General features: G+C 58.3%; 1 protein-coding gene and 1 long non-coding RNA gene across 3 annotated transcripts; one reads left to right on the top strand and one right to left on the bottom strand.

The window, feature by feature from the left end:
- Positions 1-44: 44 nt before the first annotated feature.
- ARHGAP30 (Rho GTPase activating protein 30) lies at positions 45-16967 on the top strand. Of its 2 annotated transcripts, none has more exons than XM_072814789.1 (12): positions 45-476; positions 6466-6568; positions 9042-9186; positions 10069-10151; positions 10295-10402; positions 10976-11103; positions 11572-11743; positions 11826-11929; positions 12008-12085; positions 12625-13002; positions 14215-14477; positions 14570-16967. In XM_072814789.1, the coding sequence occupies exons 1-12, from the start codon at positions 380-382 to the stop codon at positions 16199-16201; spliced, it is 3291 nt and encodes a 1096-aa protein (XP_072670890.1). In that variant the 5' UTR covers positions 45-379; the 3' UTR covers positions 16202-16967. The 2 variants fall into 2 exon arrangements, with proteins under 2 accessions (XP_072670890.1, XP_072670891.1); XM_072814790.1 differs by having other exon boundaries at positions 462-476; positions 9046-9186.
- Positions 7541-11147, bottom strand: LOC140626924 (uncharacterized). The gene is made up of 2 exons (XR_012025887.1): positions 9475-11147; positions 7541-9286 (listed from the first exon to the last, which is right to left on the bottom strand). It is a non-coding gene; the product is annotated as an uncharacterized lncRNA (long non-coding RNA).
- Positions 16968-17837: the final 870 nt, after the last annotated feature.

Below are 17837 nucleotides of genomic sequence, written 5' to 3'. Positions count from 1 at the left end.
GAATGTCAGCTGCCTCCCCCACCCCGGGCCCTGTGGTTGCAAAGATGCTCTAACAGGAAGCGGGTTTGAGGAGCTGCACAGCTTCCTGCTCCCCCAGGGCTGAGCGGGGCCAGAGGGGCAAGTGCCAGCCTGGGCCACGAGACACAGCTTCTTGCCAGGGTCCGGGCAGCTTCCTCTTCCACGGCTACTTCCGTGTCGCTGGGGCCCAAAGGCAAGAGCTGCTGCCTGTTGCCCAGGCCACCCTCCACCCCCAGTTCGGAGCCCTGCCCCCCGGGGCCGGGCCAAGCCCAGAGGCCGCCTTGGGATCCTATGGGGGACTGGTAGGGCAAAGGTCTCGGGGGGGCGGAGGTGGCTGGGCCGGGGCCCGGGGGCTCCAGCCATGAAGTCTCGGCAGAAAGGAAAGAAGAAGGGCAGCTCGAAGGAGAGGGTGTTTGGGTGTGACCTGCAGGAGCAGCTCCAGCGTTCGGGCCAGGAGGGTAAGGATGTGGCTCGGGGCTGCTTCAGGGGGTGGATCAGATCCAGTCGAGGGACAGACGCGGTGCCCAGGTGCTCACGGCGAGGGGCAGTGGCTTGGGGTCAGCACCCAGGAGGCTGACCGGCAGGCGCGGCAGGAAGTGTGGCTCAGCGAAGAAGCAGGGGAGCCCCCTTGTGTGACTACCTGGGGATGGAGAGGCGGGGGCGGGGGGGGGGGGAGGATGGAGAGATGAGAAACCGAGAGAAGTAGGCAAAAGAGAGGGGTGACGCGACATCTGTGCTGGGGACAGAGAGAGAGGCCGGGGGTACGGCATGGTCAGAGGCGAGTGGCTGAAGGGCCAGTGGATGGTCCTTGGGTCTGAATGAAAGGAGCCAGGGGCAGGGCCCTGGGAGAGTCTGAGGGTGGCACTGGGGAGGTCGGGGGTTTCCTGGTTGGAGGAGGGCGCCCAGGGACGTGGTTGCGGGGCTCTGGGCGCTCTGCAGCCTTGCTGGGCCGCAGGGGAGGCCGTGGGGTGGGGTCTCCCTGCCCCAGTGTCCGTGACTCTTCCTGCGCGGGAGCAACAGGCCGAGGGCGCGGGGGAGAAGCTGCCGAAATGGGGGACCCCCGAGGCTGGTTGCGGGGTCAGGCCACAGGGTGCAAAGGAGTAGATGTGGACGATCCGTGGGGCCTGTCTGCTGCCACCCTGGGGTCCCTGGAGGGGCTGGGAAGCCAGCAGGACCAGGGACAACTCTGCGCTCGCCCTGGCCCAGAGTGGCCTCTCACAAACCCAGCTTGATGGGATTCGAAATTGAAGGCAGGTGTCCTGGCCGCCCAGTCCAGCTTGTTTTTGGTACTTCGAGCTCCTCCCAGAGCCTGGCACGATCCCCCCCCCCATCCCACCCCACCCCAATCTGTCATTTCCTCTTTGTCTTCTCCTCTGGGCTGTGGCGCCTGCCGTGGAGGGAGGGTGATGGTGGTTCCCAGCTCATTTCCTGCCCTCAGCCCCGCCCCCTTGGCCCCAAACACCTCCTTCCCCTTTTTCTCCTCCCCCGGAGGCCCCCATCCCCACCGGCCTCTGTTGAGGGAAACCCCGGTCCCGGTCCCGAAGACAGTGTCGAGGCTTGGCCCTGCGTCTCACCCTGAGTCCTTCACCAGAGATGCCTCTCCAGGTCAAGGGCTCTTGGCCAACGGCCACATGATTCAATGGGACTAATGTTCTTCTGGTTCCCTGCAAACCCTCGGCTCGGTCTCCTCGCCCTGACGCGGCCCTCCCCTGCGGCCCCTGCCAGCCGCGGTGGAAACGCACCCCCAGTCGCCCGGCCCCCTCCCCTGCGGCCCCCCGGCCTCCGGCTGCGTTCCCAGCCCATGGGGGGCACGTCCTCTGAGGCTTGGACGTCCACCTGGCTGCTGGGCCGGGTCGCGGTGAGCCCCGGAGGAGGAGGAGACCCTCCTGGCCCCCTCAGAACCTCACCTGAGCCCCGGGGGGCGTGATCTCGGGCCCCAGAGCCACAGTGACCCCCCTCGCCCCCCCCACCGACAGGTGGGAAGTGAAAGGACAGAGAGAGCCTGGCGAGGCCTCTCCCTTACCCAAGGCTGGCGGAGGAAAGCCCAGGCTAGTGGAGATCCGGGTTCCTGCCTACCTCATCCCGCCAACCCTGTGCACCCCCCCTTAGCTTGGTTTTCCCCATCCTTCTCCTTGCTGGGGGCCCCAGGCGGGTCCCTTCCTTCCCCAGGAGCCACCTGTTCTGGGTTCTTCCTTTCCCTAACCTTTATCTCTTTGCTCCCTTGTTCCAGTTTCTGATTCTCCAGGTCTCTAAATTCTGGGCCCTCCTCCCAGCCCCCCCCCCGCCCCCATTCCCTGATGTCTCTTCTTTGACCCCCTCACCCCAGCCCTGCCTCTTAGGGCTCCCATCTCTCCTTCACTGCCCCCCCTTCGTCTCTCTCAGGGTATCGCTCCCCTCATCTCCTTGACCCATTTCCTCTGTGACTCTGATTCCTTAGGCTCTCAAATATGTTCTTCTTTTTTTGTTTTGTTGTTTTTAGAGAGAGGTAGAGAGGAGAGAGAGGAAGGGCAGAGGGAGGGAGAGAGAGAGAGAGAGAGAGAGAGACCACACCCAGTGTGGAGACTGACATGGGGCCCGATCTCCCAATCCTGAGATCATGACCTGAGCTGAAATCAAGAGTCGGGTGCTTAGCCGACTGAGCCACCTGGGCGCCCCTCAAATACCTTCTTTTTTTTTTAATTTTTTTTTAATTTTTATTTATTTATGATAGTCAGAGAGAGAGAGAGAGAGAGAGAGAGGCAGAGACACAGGCAGAGGGAGAAGCAGGCTCCATGCACCGGGAGCCCGACACGGGATTCGATTCTGGGTCTCCAGGATCGCGCCCTGGGCCAAAGGCAGGCGCCAAACCGCTGCGCCACCCAGGGATCCCTCAAATACCTTCTTTAAGGGCCTTTTCAGAGGATTCGAAATCAACAGAGAAGGGCAGGATGGGGGAGATCTGGCTTGGTTGCTGCTCATGTGAAAAGAACCTAGGCTTTGGGTGACAGTGGATGATGAGTCAACAGAATAATGTGGCGGCCGAGAGTTGGGGTGGCATTAGGCCCCTGCGGGGAGAACAGCGAATGAGGAGGGTCCACCCCACTTCTGCAGCCAGTGCTGGAACCCGAGGGGAGGGGGACCCTGGCAAACGGGCACAGGTCCTGGAAGGAGGGCTGGTGGGGGACCTGCAGAGCCAGGGCTAAGGTGAGGCAAGAGGGGTGACCAGGACACAAAATTCAACAAAACCTTCACTCTCAGGGCCGCACCAGTGCCCTGGCTGCCTGTCCTTTCTTTCTTCCTTCTTTTTCTTTCTCTTTCTTCCTCACTCTCTCAAGTTTATTTATTTTATTAATCCAGACACCCTGTTTGGGGCTCGAACTCATGACTCCCCCATCAAGACTTGCATGCTCTTCCGACTGCACCAGCGAGGCGCCCCAGTGGCTCTTTCTCAAGGAGGCTCTCACTCCCAAGGTTGTGTGTGTGCACAGTTTGCACTTGCACAGCCCTAGGAGTGGAGGCTTCCTTAAATTCTCCACCCTCATGCTTCCCTTGTCTCACCCAAGTTCTGGCTCTGGGGAGCTGGAACGCAAAGGGTGTGGACACCAGGTCACACGGGGAGGGTTTACAGTAGCGGTTGATGGGTTTATTGATTATTTCTTCCTTCTGTATTTCCATGTTACTTAATTACTGAATTGCACCAAAAACTTGGGATAGGAGTACGTGGGGAAGTATGTGCGTGGGTGTCGGGCCTGTCGTAGGGAGGCACGCCAGCTTGTGACAGGTCAGTTTGGGAGAGAAGCACCCATGTGCCCAGCACTGTGCCTTGGGTACTCCGGTCCCCATTTCACGGGTCTGGACACTGAAGGTCGAAGGAGGAACAAGTGCCGGGTGTTACCCACCTGGAGCCAGGCTCCAAACCCACGTGTGCAAAGTTATATTCTCTCTCCCATCCCGGGCCTCCTCCCCTGTTACTAGACTGTAAGCTCCTTAAGGACAAGATCTAACTGTAACCTTTTTTTTTTTCTGGTGCCCTCTCTGAGGCCCAGGGTGACCGATTGGTGTCCCTCGTATTTTAGGACGTGGTGTCTCAGACACGGGAAGCCCTCCAGCACCATGCGTGGAATCCCATCTGCACGAGGCCACATATTTATCCTTCTAGAGCCTTCCCTGCCTTAGATCCTTGGCTGCATAAACACCTGGCTTCACCCCAACCTTCACTGTCACCTTATAGATCTAGAATGAGAAATACACTCCTCCGCCTGGCACATAGGACCCTTCACAAACCAGGCCCCTGCGCCCCCGGCCTCAGCTCCAATTTCCCGACAAACCATCTGATCCAGCTTTTTGCGACCCCTGAGCAAACTGTGGTACCACACCTTACGTTATGCCCCTGCCTGGAGATACCCTTCCCTCTGCCGCCTGCTGGTAAACTCCGGGGACCCCTCAGAACACACCTCAAGCATCGCCTCCACTGCTGCCCCCCACCCCCCACCTGTATCGTGGGACTCACTGTGCTTTGTCATCACTTGTTTCTTTGGTGTCTGCACCTCGGACAATAGTTCCATTTTCCGTAGCCTCTAGCACCGTGTGCCCAATAACGGTTTATTTATGATTCAACAAAATCACCCGTCACTTAGGAGGCTCAGTGACATCCCTTGGAGATTGAAATAGAGAATATGGCCTGAGAAAAATACTAAGTTTGGTTCACCAGAGAAATCCCTCTCTCGTGTCAGTGTCAGAAAGAGCTGTTTCTCCTCAGCCCTCGATTTCTTTTTTTTGTTTGTTTGTTTCCTAATGGGCCTTATGAGTTCTACCTGGTTACGGTGATCTTGCTTGAGTCACCAGGAAGTGAAGAGCCCGCATCTAGAAACCATATGGCATCACTTGATGGGCATTTCTGGGTACTGATCTTACCCCCTCCTATTTCCCCTTCAACCCCATTCCTTCGGTCATTTTACTCTTAGCTTTTTGTAAAATTTTGGGATTTGGAGACCGGCTCCAGGTGAGTAACACCGGGCACTTGTTACTCCTTCGACCTTCAGCGTCCTGACCTTTGAAATGGGCACCGAGGGATCCCTGGGGGGCTCAGTGGTTTGGTGCCTGCTTTTGGCCCAGGGCGTGATCCCAGGGTCCCCGGATTGAGTCCCATGTCGGGCTCCTTCATGGAGCCTGCTTCTGCCTCTGCCTGTCTCTCTCTCTCTCTCTCTCTTTTTTTTTTTAAAGATTTATTTATTTATATATGAGAGAGAGAGAGAGAGAGAGAGAGAGAGGCAGAGACACAGGAGGAGGGAGAAGCAGGCTCCATGCTGGGAGCCTGACGTGGGACTCAATCCCAGGACTCCAGGATCACGCCCTGGGCCAAAGGCAGGTGCCAAACGGCTGAGCCACTGAGCCACCCAGGGATCCCTCTGCCTGCCTCTCTCTCTCTCTCTCAATCTGTCTCTCTTGAATAAATAAATAAAATCAAAAAAAGAAAGAAAGGAAGGAAGAAGGAGGGACCGGAGTACCCAGAGCACAGTGCTGGGCACATGGGTGCTTCTCTCCCGAACTGACCCGTCACAAGCTGGCATGTCTCCCGACGACAGGCCCGACGCCCGCGCACCTGCCACCGGAGGGGCGCTTCCCAGTGTTCCCAGTACTCCCCGTCCACGCTGCCCCGTGGGGGTCGGGACAACTAATGCTCCTTCATCTTGTATCGAGCGTTCAATGAATGTACTTCCCAGACCTGTCCTACTCCGAGTGCCCTTCCAACCGGACCGCTGCCCCTTGGAAAATCCTGGGGTAGCAACTAGTCATTACAGAGATACGAGTTCCAGTTCGAAGGAGGCAGAACTGGGGCCCCGGGAGGCTCAGTGGTGGAGCGTCTGCCTTCGGCCCAGGGACTGACCCCAGGGTCCTGGGATCGAGTCCCGCATTGGGCTCCCTGCAAGGAGCCTGCTTCTCCCTCTGCCGGTGTCTCTCATGAATAAATAAATAAAATCATTTAAAAAAAAAAAAAAAGGAGGGCAGAACTTGCTAACAGGACTGGGCAGGCCCGGGAGGCAGTTGCTCTCCCTCCCTTGGGGGGTTTATGCAGAGGCCGTGGCCCCCTCGAGCAGAGAGATTGGGAGGCTGGAGCTGAATCCCTCTAACAAGTTTTTATTCATGAGCTGTTTCCCCAAACCCCTTCCCTGATGCTCCCATTTCTCAGATCCCTGTGGTCTCTGACCTCCCAGACCTGATTTCTCTCTCTCTCTCCTTTTAAGATTTTATTTATTTATTTGAGAGAGAGAGAGAGAGAGAGAGAGAGCATGAACAGGGGAGGGGCAGAGGGAGGGGGCGAAGCAGGCTCCCTGTTGAGCAGGTACCCCACTTGGGCTGCATCCCTGGACCCTGACATCATGACCTGAGCTGAAGGCAGACGCTTCCCCGACTGAGCCCCCCGGCGCCCCGCCGACTTCTCTTTCTCTGGCCTCTCTGTGCCCCCAGTCCCTCAGGTGCTGAAGAGCTGCGCAGAGTTCGTGGAGGAATATGGGGTGGTGGATGGCATCTACCGCCTCTCGGGGGTCTCTTCCAACATCCAGAAGCTCCGGTGAGTCGAGCAGTGAGGGGGCTCCATGGGCCAGGGGGCCAGGGAGCCAGAGGCCCAAGGGGAAGGCGGGAGAAGGAAACATGGGTGCTGGGTGCCAAGGGAGGAGCTCCGGAGTGTCCTTGGGGAAGGCTGAGCCCATGCACCCCATTCCCCCAGGCTAGCAGGCGTGTGTGTACACACTTACACGTCTCCACGCCCGCAAACAACCACCTGGCTTAAAAAATGTTGATGTAATTCACATACCATAAAACTCACTATTTGAAAATGTACAATCCACAATCCAGTGATTTCTTTTTAAAGTATATTCACAAGGCCATGCCACGGCCACCACTATCTGATTCCAGAACTTTTCATCAACCCCGAAACGTTTCTCCAAAAAAAAAAAAAAAAAAAAAAAAAAAAAAGAAAGAAAATAAAATAAAAGAAACATTTCTCCTTTCCCTCAGCCTCTTGCAACAGCTGGTCTACTTTCTATCGCTATGAATTTGCCTATTCTGTGTATTTCTTATACACGGAATCAGAGAATTGTAACCTTTTGTGTCTGGCTTTTCCACTTAGCAAGTTTTCAAGGTTCGTGCATGTTGTCATACCGGCTAGTACTTCAGCTCTTTGTGCGGCTGAATAATATTCTATTGTATGGCTTCACCATATTTTGTTGATCCATCCATCAGTTGACGGACATTTGGGGTGTTTCCACCCCTTGGCTACTATGAGTGACGCCGGTGTGAACATTCATGTACAAGTGTTCACGTGGACACATGCTTTCAGTTCCCCTGAGGACATGGCTGGGCGTGGAGCTGCTGGGTCACGCAGTTACTCTAAGGTTGGGCTTTTTTTTAAGATTTTATTTATTTATTAGAGACACACAGAGAGAGAGAGAGACGCAGAGGGAGAAGCAGGCTCCATGCGGGGAGCCCGATGTGGGACTCGATCCTGTGACCCCAGGATCAGGCCCTGGGCTGAAGGTTGGGCTTTTTTTTTTTTTTTAATTTTTATTTATTTATGATAGCCACAGAGAGAGAGAGAGAGAGAGGCAGAGACACAGGCAGAGGGAGAAGCAGGCTCCATGCACCGGGAGCCCGACGTGGGATTCGATCCCGGGTCTCCAGGATCGCACCCTGGGCCAAAGGCAGGAGCCAAACAGGGATCCCTGAAGGTTGGGCTTTTTTTTTTTTTTTTAATTTTTTTAAAATTTATTTATGATAGTCATACAGAGAGAGAGGGAGAGAGAGGCAGAGACATAGGCAGAGGGAGAAGCAGGCTCCATGCACCGGGAGCCTGACGTGGGATTCGATCCTGGGTCTCCAGGATCGCACCCTGGGCCGAAGGCAGGCGCCAAACTGCTGTGCCACCCAGGGATCCCAAGGTTGGGCTTTTTAAGGAACGGCCAGGCTGCTTTCCCTGGCGGTGCATCCTTTCCTATCTGCCCCCAGCAGCGATGCACGAGGGTTCCCATTTCTCCACATCTGCCAACACGCGTTCCTGTGTGTCTTTTGAATAACAGCCACCCTAGTGGGTGTGAAGGGCTACTTCACCTGTATTTGCATTTCCCTAACAGCTAACCACATCCAACACCTTCCTGTGTGCATATTACTCATTTGTGTATCTTCTTTGGAGAAATTTCTATTCAAATCCCTTCCTCATTTTTAAGTTGGCTTGTTTCCTTTGAGTTGCAAGAATTCTTCCTATATTCCAGATGTTAAATACTTATCAAATATTTTTTTAATTCTTCTTTTTTTAAAAGATTTTATTTATTCATTCATGACAGACACAGAGAGGGAGAGAGAGAGAGGCAGAGACACAGGCAGAGGGAGAAGCAGGCTCCGTGCAGGGAGCCCGATGCGGGACTCGACCTGGGGTCACGACCTGAGTGGAAGGCTGAAGCTCAGCCACTGAGCCCCCCGGGGGTCCCAACACTTATCAAATCTATGATTCACAAATATTTTCTCCCATTCCGTGGGGTGTCTTCGCTTTCTTGGCAGTACCCTCTGACACACACACAAGTTTGTCATTCGATGTTCGGTGTATCTATTTTTTCTTTGGCTGCTTGTGCTTTTGGTGTCTTATCTACGCAACTGTTGCCTGATCCAAGGTCAGGGAGATTGACATTTGTATTTCCTTCCAAGAGTTACACTCCTCCATCTTTACACGTTCCCATCTTTACACGTCCATGTCCCCACTTGTATTGACTCCTATGGACCCCAACCTCACCACCCACACCCACAGCTACACCACTGACATGGATCCCTGTTGGTGCACAGCCCGCCTCCCTATCTACCACCCACCCTCCGCCCGCTCTACCCAGTGGCACGTCCATCCGCGCCCGCTGCCTCGTGTATGCACATACGCCCCCACATCCTCCTTCCAGGCCCATGCACGTCGACCCTCCACCTTCCCCGGGCCCCCGTGCACTGCTCCCAGGCCTCCCAGCTTCCCCCCTCCCACCACTCCTGACCACTCTGCACCTCCCCAGGCAGGAGTTTGAGGCAGAGCGGAAGCCAGACCTGCGGAAAGACGTTTACCTCCAGGACATTCACTGCGTCTCCTCCTTGTGCAAGGCCTACTTCAGAGAACTGCCCGACCCCCTGCTCACATACCGGCTCTATGACAAGTTTGCTGTGAGTTGACAGGCAGGGGGGTGGAAGGCGAGGCCGAGGGGTGACTGCTCTGGTTTTGACATCCCAAGTGCGTCCAGCGCCAGATGGTGTCCTAGTGACCCTGAATGACCGAGACCACATGAGAACAAAAAGACCCCTCCCTGCCAGTGCCCCCTGCCCGCTGCCCCCCGTCCCGCCTCTTCCCTCCGCCTTTCCTCCTTTCCTTAGGGCCTGCAGATCACACATGGTGCAGGGGGAGACCAGGGAAAGTAGAACCCAGAGGGAGAGTAGAGGGCCCCTGGAAATCACCTAGACCAGAGCTTCCCCACATTTAAGAGAATGAGAGCCCTTCTCGGAAGTCACAGCTTTTTCAGGCATGCCCCTCCGTGAGCGGGTTGTAGGCTGCACATCTTTTGAATAAGAAGATATGTGACAAAAATGCTATCTTGAATTCAGTAACATTTTAAAAATAAGTTGCATTTTATTGAGCGGAATGGCATTTAGAAATCCAGGGCAGCAGCCCCCGCCATTCGGCCCACACAGGCTAGACTGGGTGGGTGTAGGCCTTCCGGGGCTCCTGGGAGTAACTCCCCAGCCCTGGAGCACCCACAGGGAGGGGCCCCTAAGGTGTTCTTGTGCCGAGGATGCTAAGGCGGAGTGGCAGCAAGTCGTTCAAGGTCACAAAGCTATTAAGTGGCCGAGCCAAGACCCAGCGGCAGGTCTGCACCCTGAAGTGTGAGCAATGCCTACTCCGTCTGTCGGTGCACCTCGAAAGATCTGTGGTGTGGGACGGTGGGGGAACAGCACAGAATTGTTTGAGAGTCGGGCTCAGGCTCCCGGGAGTGAGCAGGGGCAGTGCTGGCTGTTCATGGACTCGGTTCTTGAACCCTTCCTCCCCAACAGGACGCGGTGGGAGTGCAGCTGGAGCCTGAGCGCCTGGTCAAGATCCTAGAGGTGCTTCGAGAACTCCCTGTCCCAAACTATAGGTGCGCGCCCTGCTCCAAGTCCCAACCACCCACACACAGCCCTGGGGCCTTGACTGGTCCCTTCCAGCTCCCAGACCTCAATCCCACTTCCGCCTGGGTGTTGCATGTGTGACCCCTGGCCCCTGACACCTCCTTTTCTGCAGGACCCTGGAGTTCCTCATGCGGCACCTGGTGCACATGGCCTCGTTCAGCGCTCAGACCAACATGCACGCCCGCAACCTGGCCATTGTGTGGGCTCCCAACCTGCTGAGGTGGGCGCACGCGGGAGCAGGGTGTGGGGATCTTGGCGGGGAGCCTAGCCCCCCCCCCAGGCCGCTCCGGGAATGGGTGTGGCTGTGTGGGTGCACAGAGAGGGGTGTGGGGTCCCACGGAGCCCAGGGAGAAAGAGGAAGGTTCTGAATTGCATTGAGCGGGATGGGGTTTACTTGCTGGACACGAGGCCTGTGCGTCTTCTCACACTGTGTCACCGAGCTCAGGGGCTGGCACAGGAAGTATTGAATGTTTGCAGAGCACACATCTTGCGGCCTCACGGAGAGCTGGCCGGCATGCTAGTCCCTGTGGTGCAAGGCAGGCCTCGAGAAGCCCCGCTATTCATTATAACAAGGCATTCTCGTGTGCAAAGGAAGTAGAGATGAATTCTGAGGCGGGTGTCCAAGAGGGCTTCCTGGAGGAAGTGGCATTTGAGAGACTTGCATTATGCTTGCAGTTTAAGAGGTGGAGATGAGGTTAAGGGTGTGCAGGGGAAAGGGTGTGGGGTGTTTTGGGGAGACTTCAGGTGGGGAAGAGTGCTGGCCCTGGAGGGGAATAACTCTTCATCTGCACAGGTCTAAGGACATAGAGGCCTCGGGCTTCAATGGGACGGCGGCCTTCATGGAGGTGCGTGTGCAGTCCATCGTGGTCGAGTTCATCCTCACGCACGTGGACCAGCTCTTTGGGGGTGCTTCTCTCTCCGGTCAGTGTCCCTCCTGCCCACCACCCCACCACACTCCGTCTGGGGAGTCATGAGGGCCTCAGAGGTCACCTAGTTCAGCCTCTGTGTTTTGCAGCTGAGAACTGGGTCTCATAGAGGGATGATGCTTGTGGTCACGTAGAGGAGGCGCTGGGGAAGTGACGGTGTGGTCCGCGCTTGAGCAGACCTCTCCTGCACAGCTTGACCTTCTAATCACCATCCCGGTTCTTGGGGCTACAGACTGGTCATTCCCACCCGAGCCCACCTGGCCAGTGCCCTGGGATCTCCCGGCCCCCATCTCTGAGGATTCCCTCTTGAGGAGCCAGACACGGAGAGTCTGTCTCCAAAGGCCTCTGAGTAGATTCCTAGCCTGGTAGTTACTGGGGAGTGGGAGGGCGCCACGAGGAGCCGAGAACCTGAAGCCCTCTCTCCCCTCTGTTCTTGGCTCGCCCATTCTTCTTATCTTCCTAGGCGGTGAGATGGAGAGTGGATGGCGGTCACTTCCGGGGGCCCGGGCGTCAAGCAGCCCCGAGGACCTTATGCCCAGGTCCCTACCCTACCACCTGCCTAGTGTCCTGCAGGCTGGCGATGGGCCCCCACAGATACGGCCCTACCACACTATCATCGAAATTGGAGAGCACAAGTAAGGCCTCCTTCGTGGGGCCCTCCTCCCTTGCGCTGACCCCACCAGGCTCCAACCCTAAGGATTTCTCTATTCCCTTCAGGAGAAAGGGGTCTTTGAAGGTCAGGAAGTGGAGATCTATCTTCAATCTGGGTCGCTCTGGCCACGAGACCAAGCGTAAACTCCCGCGGGGGGCCGAGGACAGAGGTAGGTCTGGGGAAAGGCGCGAGCTCTGCTGAAGGCGAGCCGGGCCCTGGCTCTACAAACATCCTCTGTGTCTTGCAGAGGACAAGTCTGAGAAGGGGACGCTGCGGCCAGCCAAGAGCATGGACTCACTGAGCGCGGCAGCTGGGGTCAGTGATGGTGAGTACGCGCGTGCACGTGGTGTGTGTCTACGTGCATGCACAGGCCTTTGCACGCCTGTGTGCAAGCGTGCGTGTGAACGTGTCTGCCAAGGAATGACAGGATTATGGGTGAGCCCATTGTGTGTGCATTCCTGTGTGTCTGTGTGTCTGTACGTGTGGCCAAGTGTGCTCGCTGACTGCAAACACAGGGCACGGGTGCCCACTGGACGCTGGCCACGGTACCAGGTAGGCTGGGTTTAGTGAGGAGTTTATCATCTGATCAATGGGTGTGTTCCCAGGCGGTCGGCAGGGGTGCGGGGTGGGGGTGCTGGGGAGGGGCCAGCAAGGCAGTAGCCGGATCTGCAGGGAGGGAGCCCCCCCCCCGGAACCGTAGGAGTAGCCCTGGCATGGGGCGCTGGCAGGAGGGGCCCGGGGAAGCCCGGCGGGTGCCCCCAGGCCGTCCTCGCTGTCGGGCTTGAGGGGGGGGCGTTGTGCAGAGCCTTCCGGAGGCGCCCAGGCCCTGGCAGCTGAGGCTGCTGCCCGCCCCTCTCCCCCCAGAGCCGGAGGGGCTGGCGGGACCCAGCAGTCTGCGGCCTGGCCCGCTGCAGCCGGACGGCCTGGAGAAGGACCCCGCGGGAGCAGCGGAGGGCGCTCAGGAGCCCGAGGCCGAGGCGCCCGGCGGCCCCAGCTCGGAGCCGGGCACCCCGCGGGCCGGCCGGTCAGGGATGCGCGTCGGGGGCGGCAGCCGCGCCGAGCGCTGTGCAGGCGTCCACATCTCGGACCCCTACAATGTCAACCTGCCACTACACATCACCTCCATCCTCAGCGTGCCCCCGAACATCATCTCCAACGTCTCCTTGGCCCGGCTCACCCGCGGCCTTGAGTGCCCCGCCCTCCAGCCCCGGCCGAGCCCTGCCTCCGGCCCCGGCCCCCCAGGTGAGGACTGTGGGACTTCCGGGCACTGGGAGAAGGGACCAGAACTCGGATGTGAGGGGCCTGTCCTGTCCTCAGGCCTGGGCTCTGGGTGCTTGCTACCTTCCGCGGCCTCCTGGATTCCGGGGTGGGGGGTCCAGCAACACGATCAGGTCCTGTGGAACTCCTGGAGAGGACCTCGGCCTCCTTCCTGTCGCTGATACACCCAGGAATGGGAGTCTGTGCCACATGAATACAGGAGGGACCTTAAGTTCGAGGCAGGGACGTGTGATAGATGATGATGATGATGGGAACACAACAGCAGGAACACCAGCAGCTGACACTGGAGAGTTACCATGTGCCCAGAGCCGTGTTAGGAACTTTGTGGGCATCAGCTCATTTAATTCTCCCGTAATCTTTTTTTTTTTAAGATTTTATTTATTTATTCATGAGACACACACATACACAGACAGAGAGAGAGAGAGAGAGAGAGAGAGAGGCAGAGACCCAGGCAGAGGGAGAAGCAGGCTCCCTGTGAGGAGCCCGATGCGGGACCCGATCCCGGGACCTCGGGGTCACGCCAAGTGGAAGGCAGATGCTCAGCCACTGAGCCCCTGGGGTGCCCCATTCTCTCATAATCCTATGACACGGTTATTGTTGCTTATGTTACAGCAGTGGAAACTGAGACCCAGGTTAAGCTATTTGTTGTTGATTTAAGTCGGAGGGAGCAGAGCTAGGACCTCGGACACATCTGGGTCTTGCTTTCCTCATATTTAAAGTGAGGATAGGGACACCTGGGGGCTCAGTGGGTGAGCGTCTGCCTTCGGTCCAGGGAGTGACCCCGGGGTCCCAGGATCCAGTCCCGCATGGAGCCTGCTTCTCCCTCTGCCTGTGTCTCTGCCTCTGTGTGGCTCTCGTGAATAAATGAATAAAACTTCTAACAAAAAAACGAATGAGGATAAATACTCTACGTTATGTAATTGTTTTGTGGAGAAAACTACAATAATGCATTGTGATATGCACAGCATGGGGCCCGGGCCCTGGTGGGAGCTCGGCCAAGGTCAAGGTAGCTCGAAGCCAGTAGTCAGGGATACGGTTCTGAGAGGATCAGCCATGTGGAGCACCCAGGCTGGGAGCACTGGGCCTGTATGGTAGCAGTGTTAGCAAGAGCCACATTGGACAGGGTGGGGGCTGCTCTTGACCTCTGAGCTCCTGAGACTACCTTTCTCCCAACAGATGAGAAGTTGGAGGCAAGTTCAGCCGCAGGTCCCCTGGCTGACTGTGGCCCAGAGGATGTGGCTCCTGTGCTGGAGGACTGCCTGTCCCAGGAGGTGCAGGACTCCTTCTCCTTCCTAGAGGACTCAAGCGGCTCGGAGCCAGAGTGGGTGGGGGTGGAGGATGGGGAGGTAGCCAAGGCAAGAAGAGCAGAAGCAGCCTTCCCTGGGGAGGATGACCCTGGGATGGGCTACCTGGAGGAGCTCCTGGGAGTTGGGCCTCAGGTAAGGGGGAACTGCGCTGGGTGCGGGGGTGGTAAGGAGGGCAGAGGGTGGACAGGGCCACCTGGTCCTGAGCCACAGTGCTATGCCTACAGGTGGAGGAGTTCTCTGTGGAGCCGCCCCTGGATGACCTGTCTCTGGATGAGGCGCAGTTTGTCCTGGCTCCCAGCTGCTGTTCCTCGGACTCTGCTGGCCCCAGGCCTGATGGACAGGAAGAAAACGAGGAGGAAGTCTTCCTGAGTGCCTACGATGACCTAAGTCCCCTTCTGTCGCCCAAACGCCCAACCTGGGAGGGTCCGGAAAGTCTGGAGGACGACACAGCGGGGTGCGGGAGACAGGGGCCTCCAGGGCAGGCTGAGGGAGGGCAGGCATGCTGTGAGGTTGGCGAGGACAAGGAGGCTGAGCCTGAAAGCACAGGGGACCTCAGGGAGGAGGCTGAGGGCAGTCCGGAGAGTGAGGTGGAGGACGGAGAGGTAGGTCAGGAGGGAGGCAAGCCTGAGGGAAGCCAAGAGAGGAGGGTCAGTTTGAGAGAAGAGGGTGGGGAGGAGACAGAGGCCAAGGGAGAGGAGTCCAACGGTCAGCAGGAGGATGAGAGTGTGGAGGAGGCTAAGGGTGTGGAGGGAACAGGAGAGCAGGGCAAAGACAAGGAGATGGAAAGGAAGACTGAGAGAGAGGAGGAGGCTGAGGAAGGAGAGGAAGGCCAGGTACAAGCAAGAAGCAACCCAGAGTGCGGGGCCCAGGAAAACCCAGTCGCTGAGGAGAGCCGGGAAGCTGTGCACAAACAAGAGGCTGAAGGAGGCAGAGAGGATGAGGCTGAAGGACAGAAGGGGCAGGAGGACCAAGAGGCAAGAGAAGATCAAGGAGATGCTGACGATGGCAGAAGCCCAGAAGCGGCAGCTGGAGGAGGGGCGGGGGCGGTCAGCATGGACGGGGAGAGCGGGGATGGGGAGCCCGAGAGGGACCAGAGGGCCGGAGGTGACCGTTTAGGGGACTCCCTTCCTGAAGGGTCCCACGTAGAGTCCCTGGAGGTTGACAGTGCCAGCGAGGGCCATTCCCCATGCTCTGAGGCCGAACAGGCAGCCCCAGAGCCGCCCCAGCCAGAGGAGGCGGAGCCTGAGGGGCAGCCCAGTCCAGACGGCTGCAGCCTGTGCCCGGGTCCTCTGGGCTCAGCTAGCGGAGTGGGCATGCGCCTGGCTTCCACCCTGGTTCAGGTCCAGCAGGTCCGCTCTGTGCCTGTGGTGCCGCCCAAACCACAATTTGCCAAGATGCCTAGTGCGATGTGTAGCAAGATCCACGTGGCACCTGCAAACCCATGCCCGAGGCCTGGTCGGCTTGATGGGACTCCCGGGGAAAGGGCTTGGGGGTCCCGAGCCTCCCGTTCCTCCTGGAGGAATGGGGGCAGTCTTTCTTTTGATGCTGCTGTGGCCCTGGCCCGGGAACGCCAGAGGACTGAGGCTCAGGGCATTCGGCGGACCCAGACCTGTACTGGGGGTGGGGACTACAGCCTCACCCCCAGAACCTCCCCCTGTAGTATGATCCCTGCCTATTCTCCTCGGCCGCTTAGTTGCCTGGAGCTCCCGCCTGAAGACACAGAAGGGTCTGGACACCGGAGTCGGCATAGTCTGCCCCCCAGGGAACCCCAGCCTCCCGACCCGCTTCTGTCCCCACAGCGCCGATCATACGCATTTGAAACACAGGCTAACCCTGGGAGAGGTGAGGGACTGTGAGCAGGACCACAGGCAAACAGGAAGTTGTCTCCGGTCCCCAGGGTCCCAGACCAGCTGTGTCTTCTGCAGCCTGAGCAGCTGTAGCGCCCAACGCCATAGGCTCTGGGCCTCCAGCTTCTCTTTTTGACTATGGGAAGCGCTGCCTCCGTCGGTTTACCTGAGTTTGTCTCAGACACAAAGCACTTAGCCCTTAGGATGTTCCCAAGAAAGTCAACCAAGATCCTGTTACCAGGGAGTGGGGTCACTGGTCAAAGGGAGTGAAGCGCAGGCAGGGTACTTGGAGGACTCTCAGTGAAGAATGGAGAGGGGACTCCAGGAAGGTTCGGGCCCTCCTCTGAAGCTGCACACCTCCCTTCCTGGAAGCCCAGGGTGGGGGGCTGGGGGGACAGGGCCGGCTCGGAGCCTGTCACACACGAACACTTGTGAGTGGCCCGTCCTAATTCTGCTCTTGGATACCTCCTGACCCTCTTAGCTGCAGATTAAGAGGAACGTGTCCGGGAGCTCGTTGAGGGTCTCAAAGTAGGGACCGGCTCCCCTCGCGGCATCCCTACCCTCGGCCTCCAGCCACCTTTGGGAAGAGAGGTCTTGCGCGGATCTCCCCCGGCTTCTCCTTTTTTCCTTTGGAGCGACTTCCTCCTATTTCGGGGAAGGGCAATGACATAACTCAGGCCCCGGGACCGCTTGTCCCACAGACGGGGGGCCGCAGGCTCCGTTCCAGGAGGAAGTGACCTCTCCGAATAATAAACGTAGTACTGTTACACGTTCACGGATCGTCCTTCTTCGTCTTGGGTGACAGAGGTCGCATTTTCACGTTTGGCCAAACGCCTTTGTGCCGTTGTGGTTTGGGTACTCGGTCCCAGCTGTCGTCCTGGAGACCTGGGGCTAGAGACCAGAGCTGGGGTCACGGCGCTCAGGAAATGGGGAAGAGAAACCTCAGTTGACATGACACAGCGCTCCTATCTAGCCCTAAAGGCCAGGTGCTCTACCAGCAAGGGGCCCGCGCCCTCGGTTTTAGCAGGTGCACGCGAACAGGCCTGTAAGGTGGGTCCTGCTATCTCCGCGTCACAGATGGGAGGTCTGCAATCTGAGGTCAGTTAGGGAGGCTAACGAGGCCGAAAGTTCTGCCCGAGACCCCCGGGGTAAGCCGCGGCCGCGGGCGTCTGAGCCCCGAGCTCGTCCTGCCCCAGAGCTGAACTCTTGTCCTCGGGCTGCACGGCTCCACATCCCCGAGGGCAGGCCTCAACGGAGAAGGGCGGGCGCCAGGATCCCCAACACCGCCACCGCCACCGCACACACGCCGGCCGCCGCGGACGCGGGCACACGCGGGCACACGCGGGCACACGCGGGCACGCCCGGGCCGTCCGCATCCCCGGGGGCACCCACGGCGCGCCCTCATCCAAGATGGCCTCCCAGGCCGCCCTTGTTAAAGATGGCGCCTCCGTGCGACGTCCTTCCCTTCACCTAAGCCGGCCTCGCTCCCTCCTGCCGCCGAGGACGCCTCGTCCAGCAGCAAGACGGCAGCACACGCGCGTCGCCTTCCTCCCGTCCTTGCCGAAAGCGACAAACCCTTCAACGCCCTCCTCCGCGGGCCGCAGGAAGCCCCTCCCTCTCCGCCCCGGCGGCACCTCCCCGCGCC

The sequence above is a fragment of the Canis lupus genome, chromosome 38, assembly GCF_048164855.1.
Source record: "Canis lupus baileyi chromosome 38, mCanLup2.hap1, whole genome shotgun sequence".
NCBI lineage: Eukaryota > Metazoa > Chordata > Mammalia > Carnivora > Canidae > Canis > Canis lupus.
Note: the sequence above shows the minus strand (reverse complement) of the source record. Positions and strands in the feature narration are given on the sequence as shown.

Bases quoted from the DNA above. Each gene is read 5' to 3' on its own strand.
- ARHGAP30 (XM_072814789.1), top strand. From the start codon at position 380: ATGAAGTCTCGGCAGAAAGGAAAGAAGAAGGGCAGCTCGAAGGAGAGG. The intron at 477-6,465 runs GTAAGGATGTGG...CTGTGCCCCCAG, and splicing joins CCAGCGTTCGGGCCAGGAGG to TCCCTCAGGTGCTGAAGAGC. The intron at 11,930-12,007 runs GTAGGTCTGGGG...TGTGTCTTGCAG, and splicing joins GCGGGGGGCCGAGGACAGAG to AGGACAAGTCTGAGAAGGGG.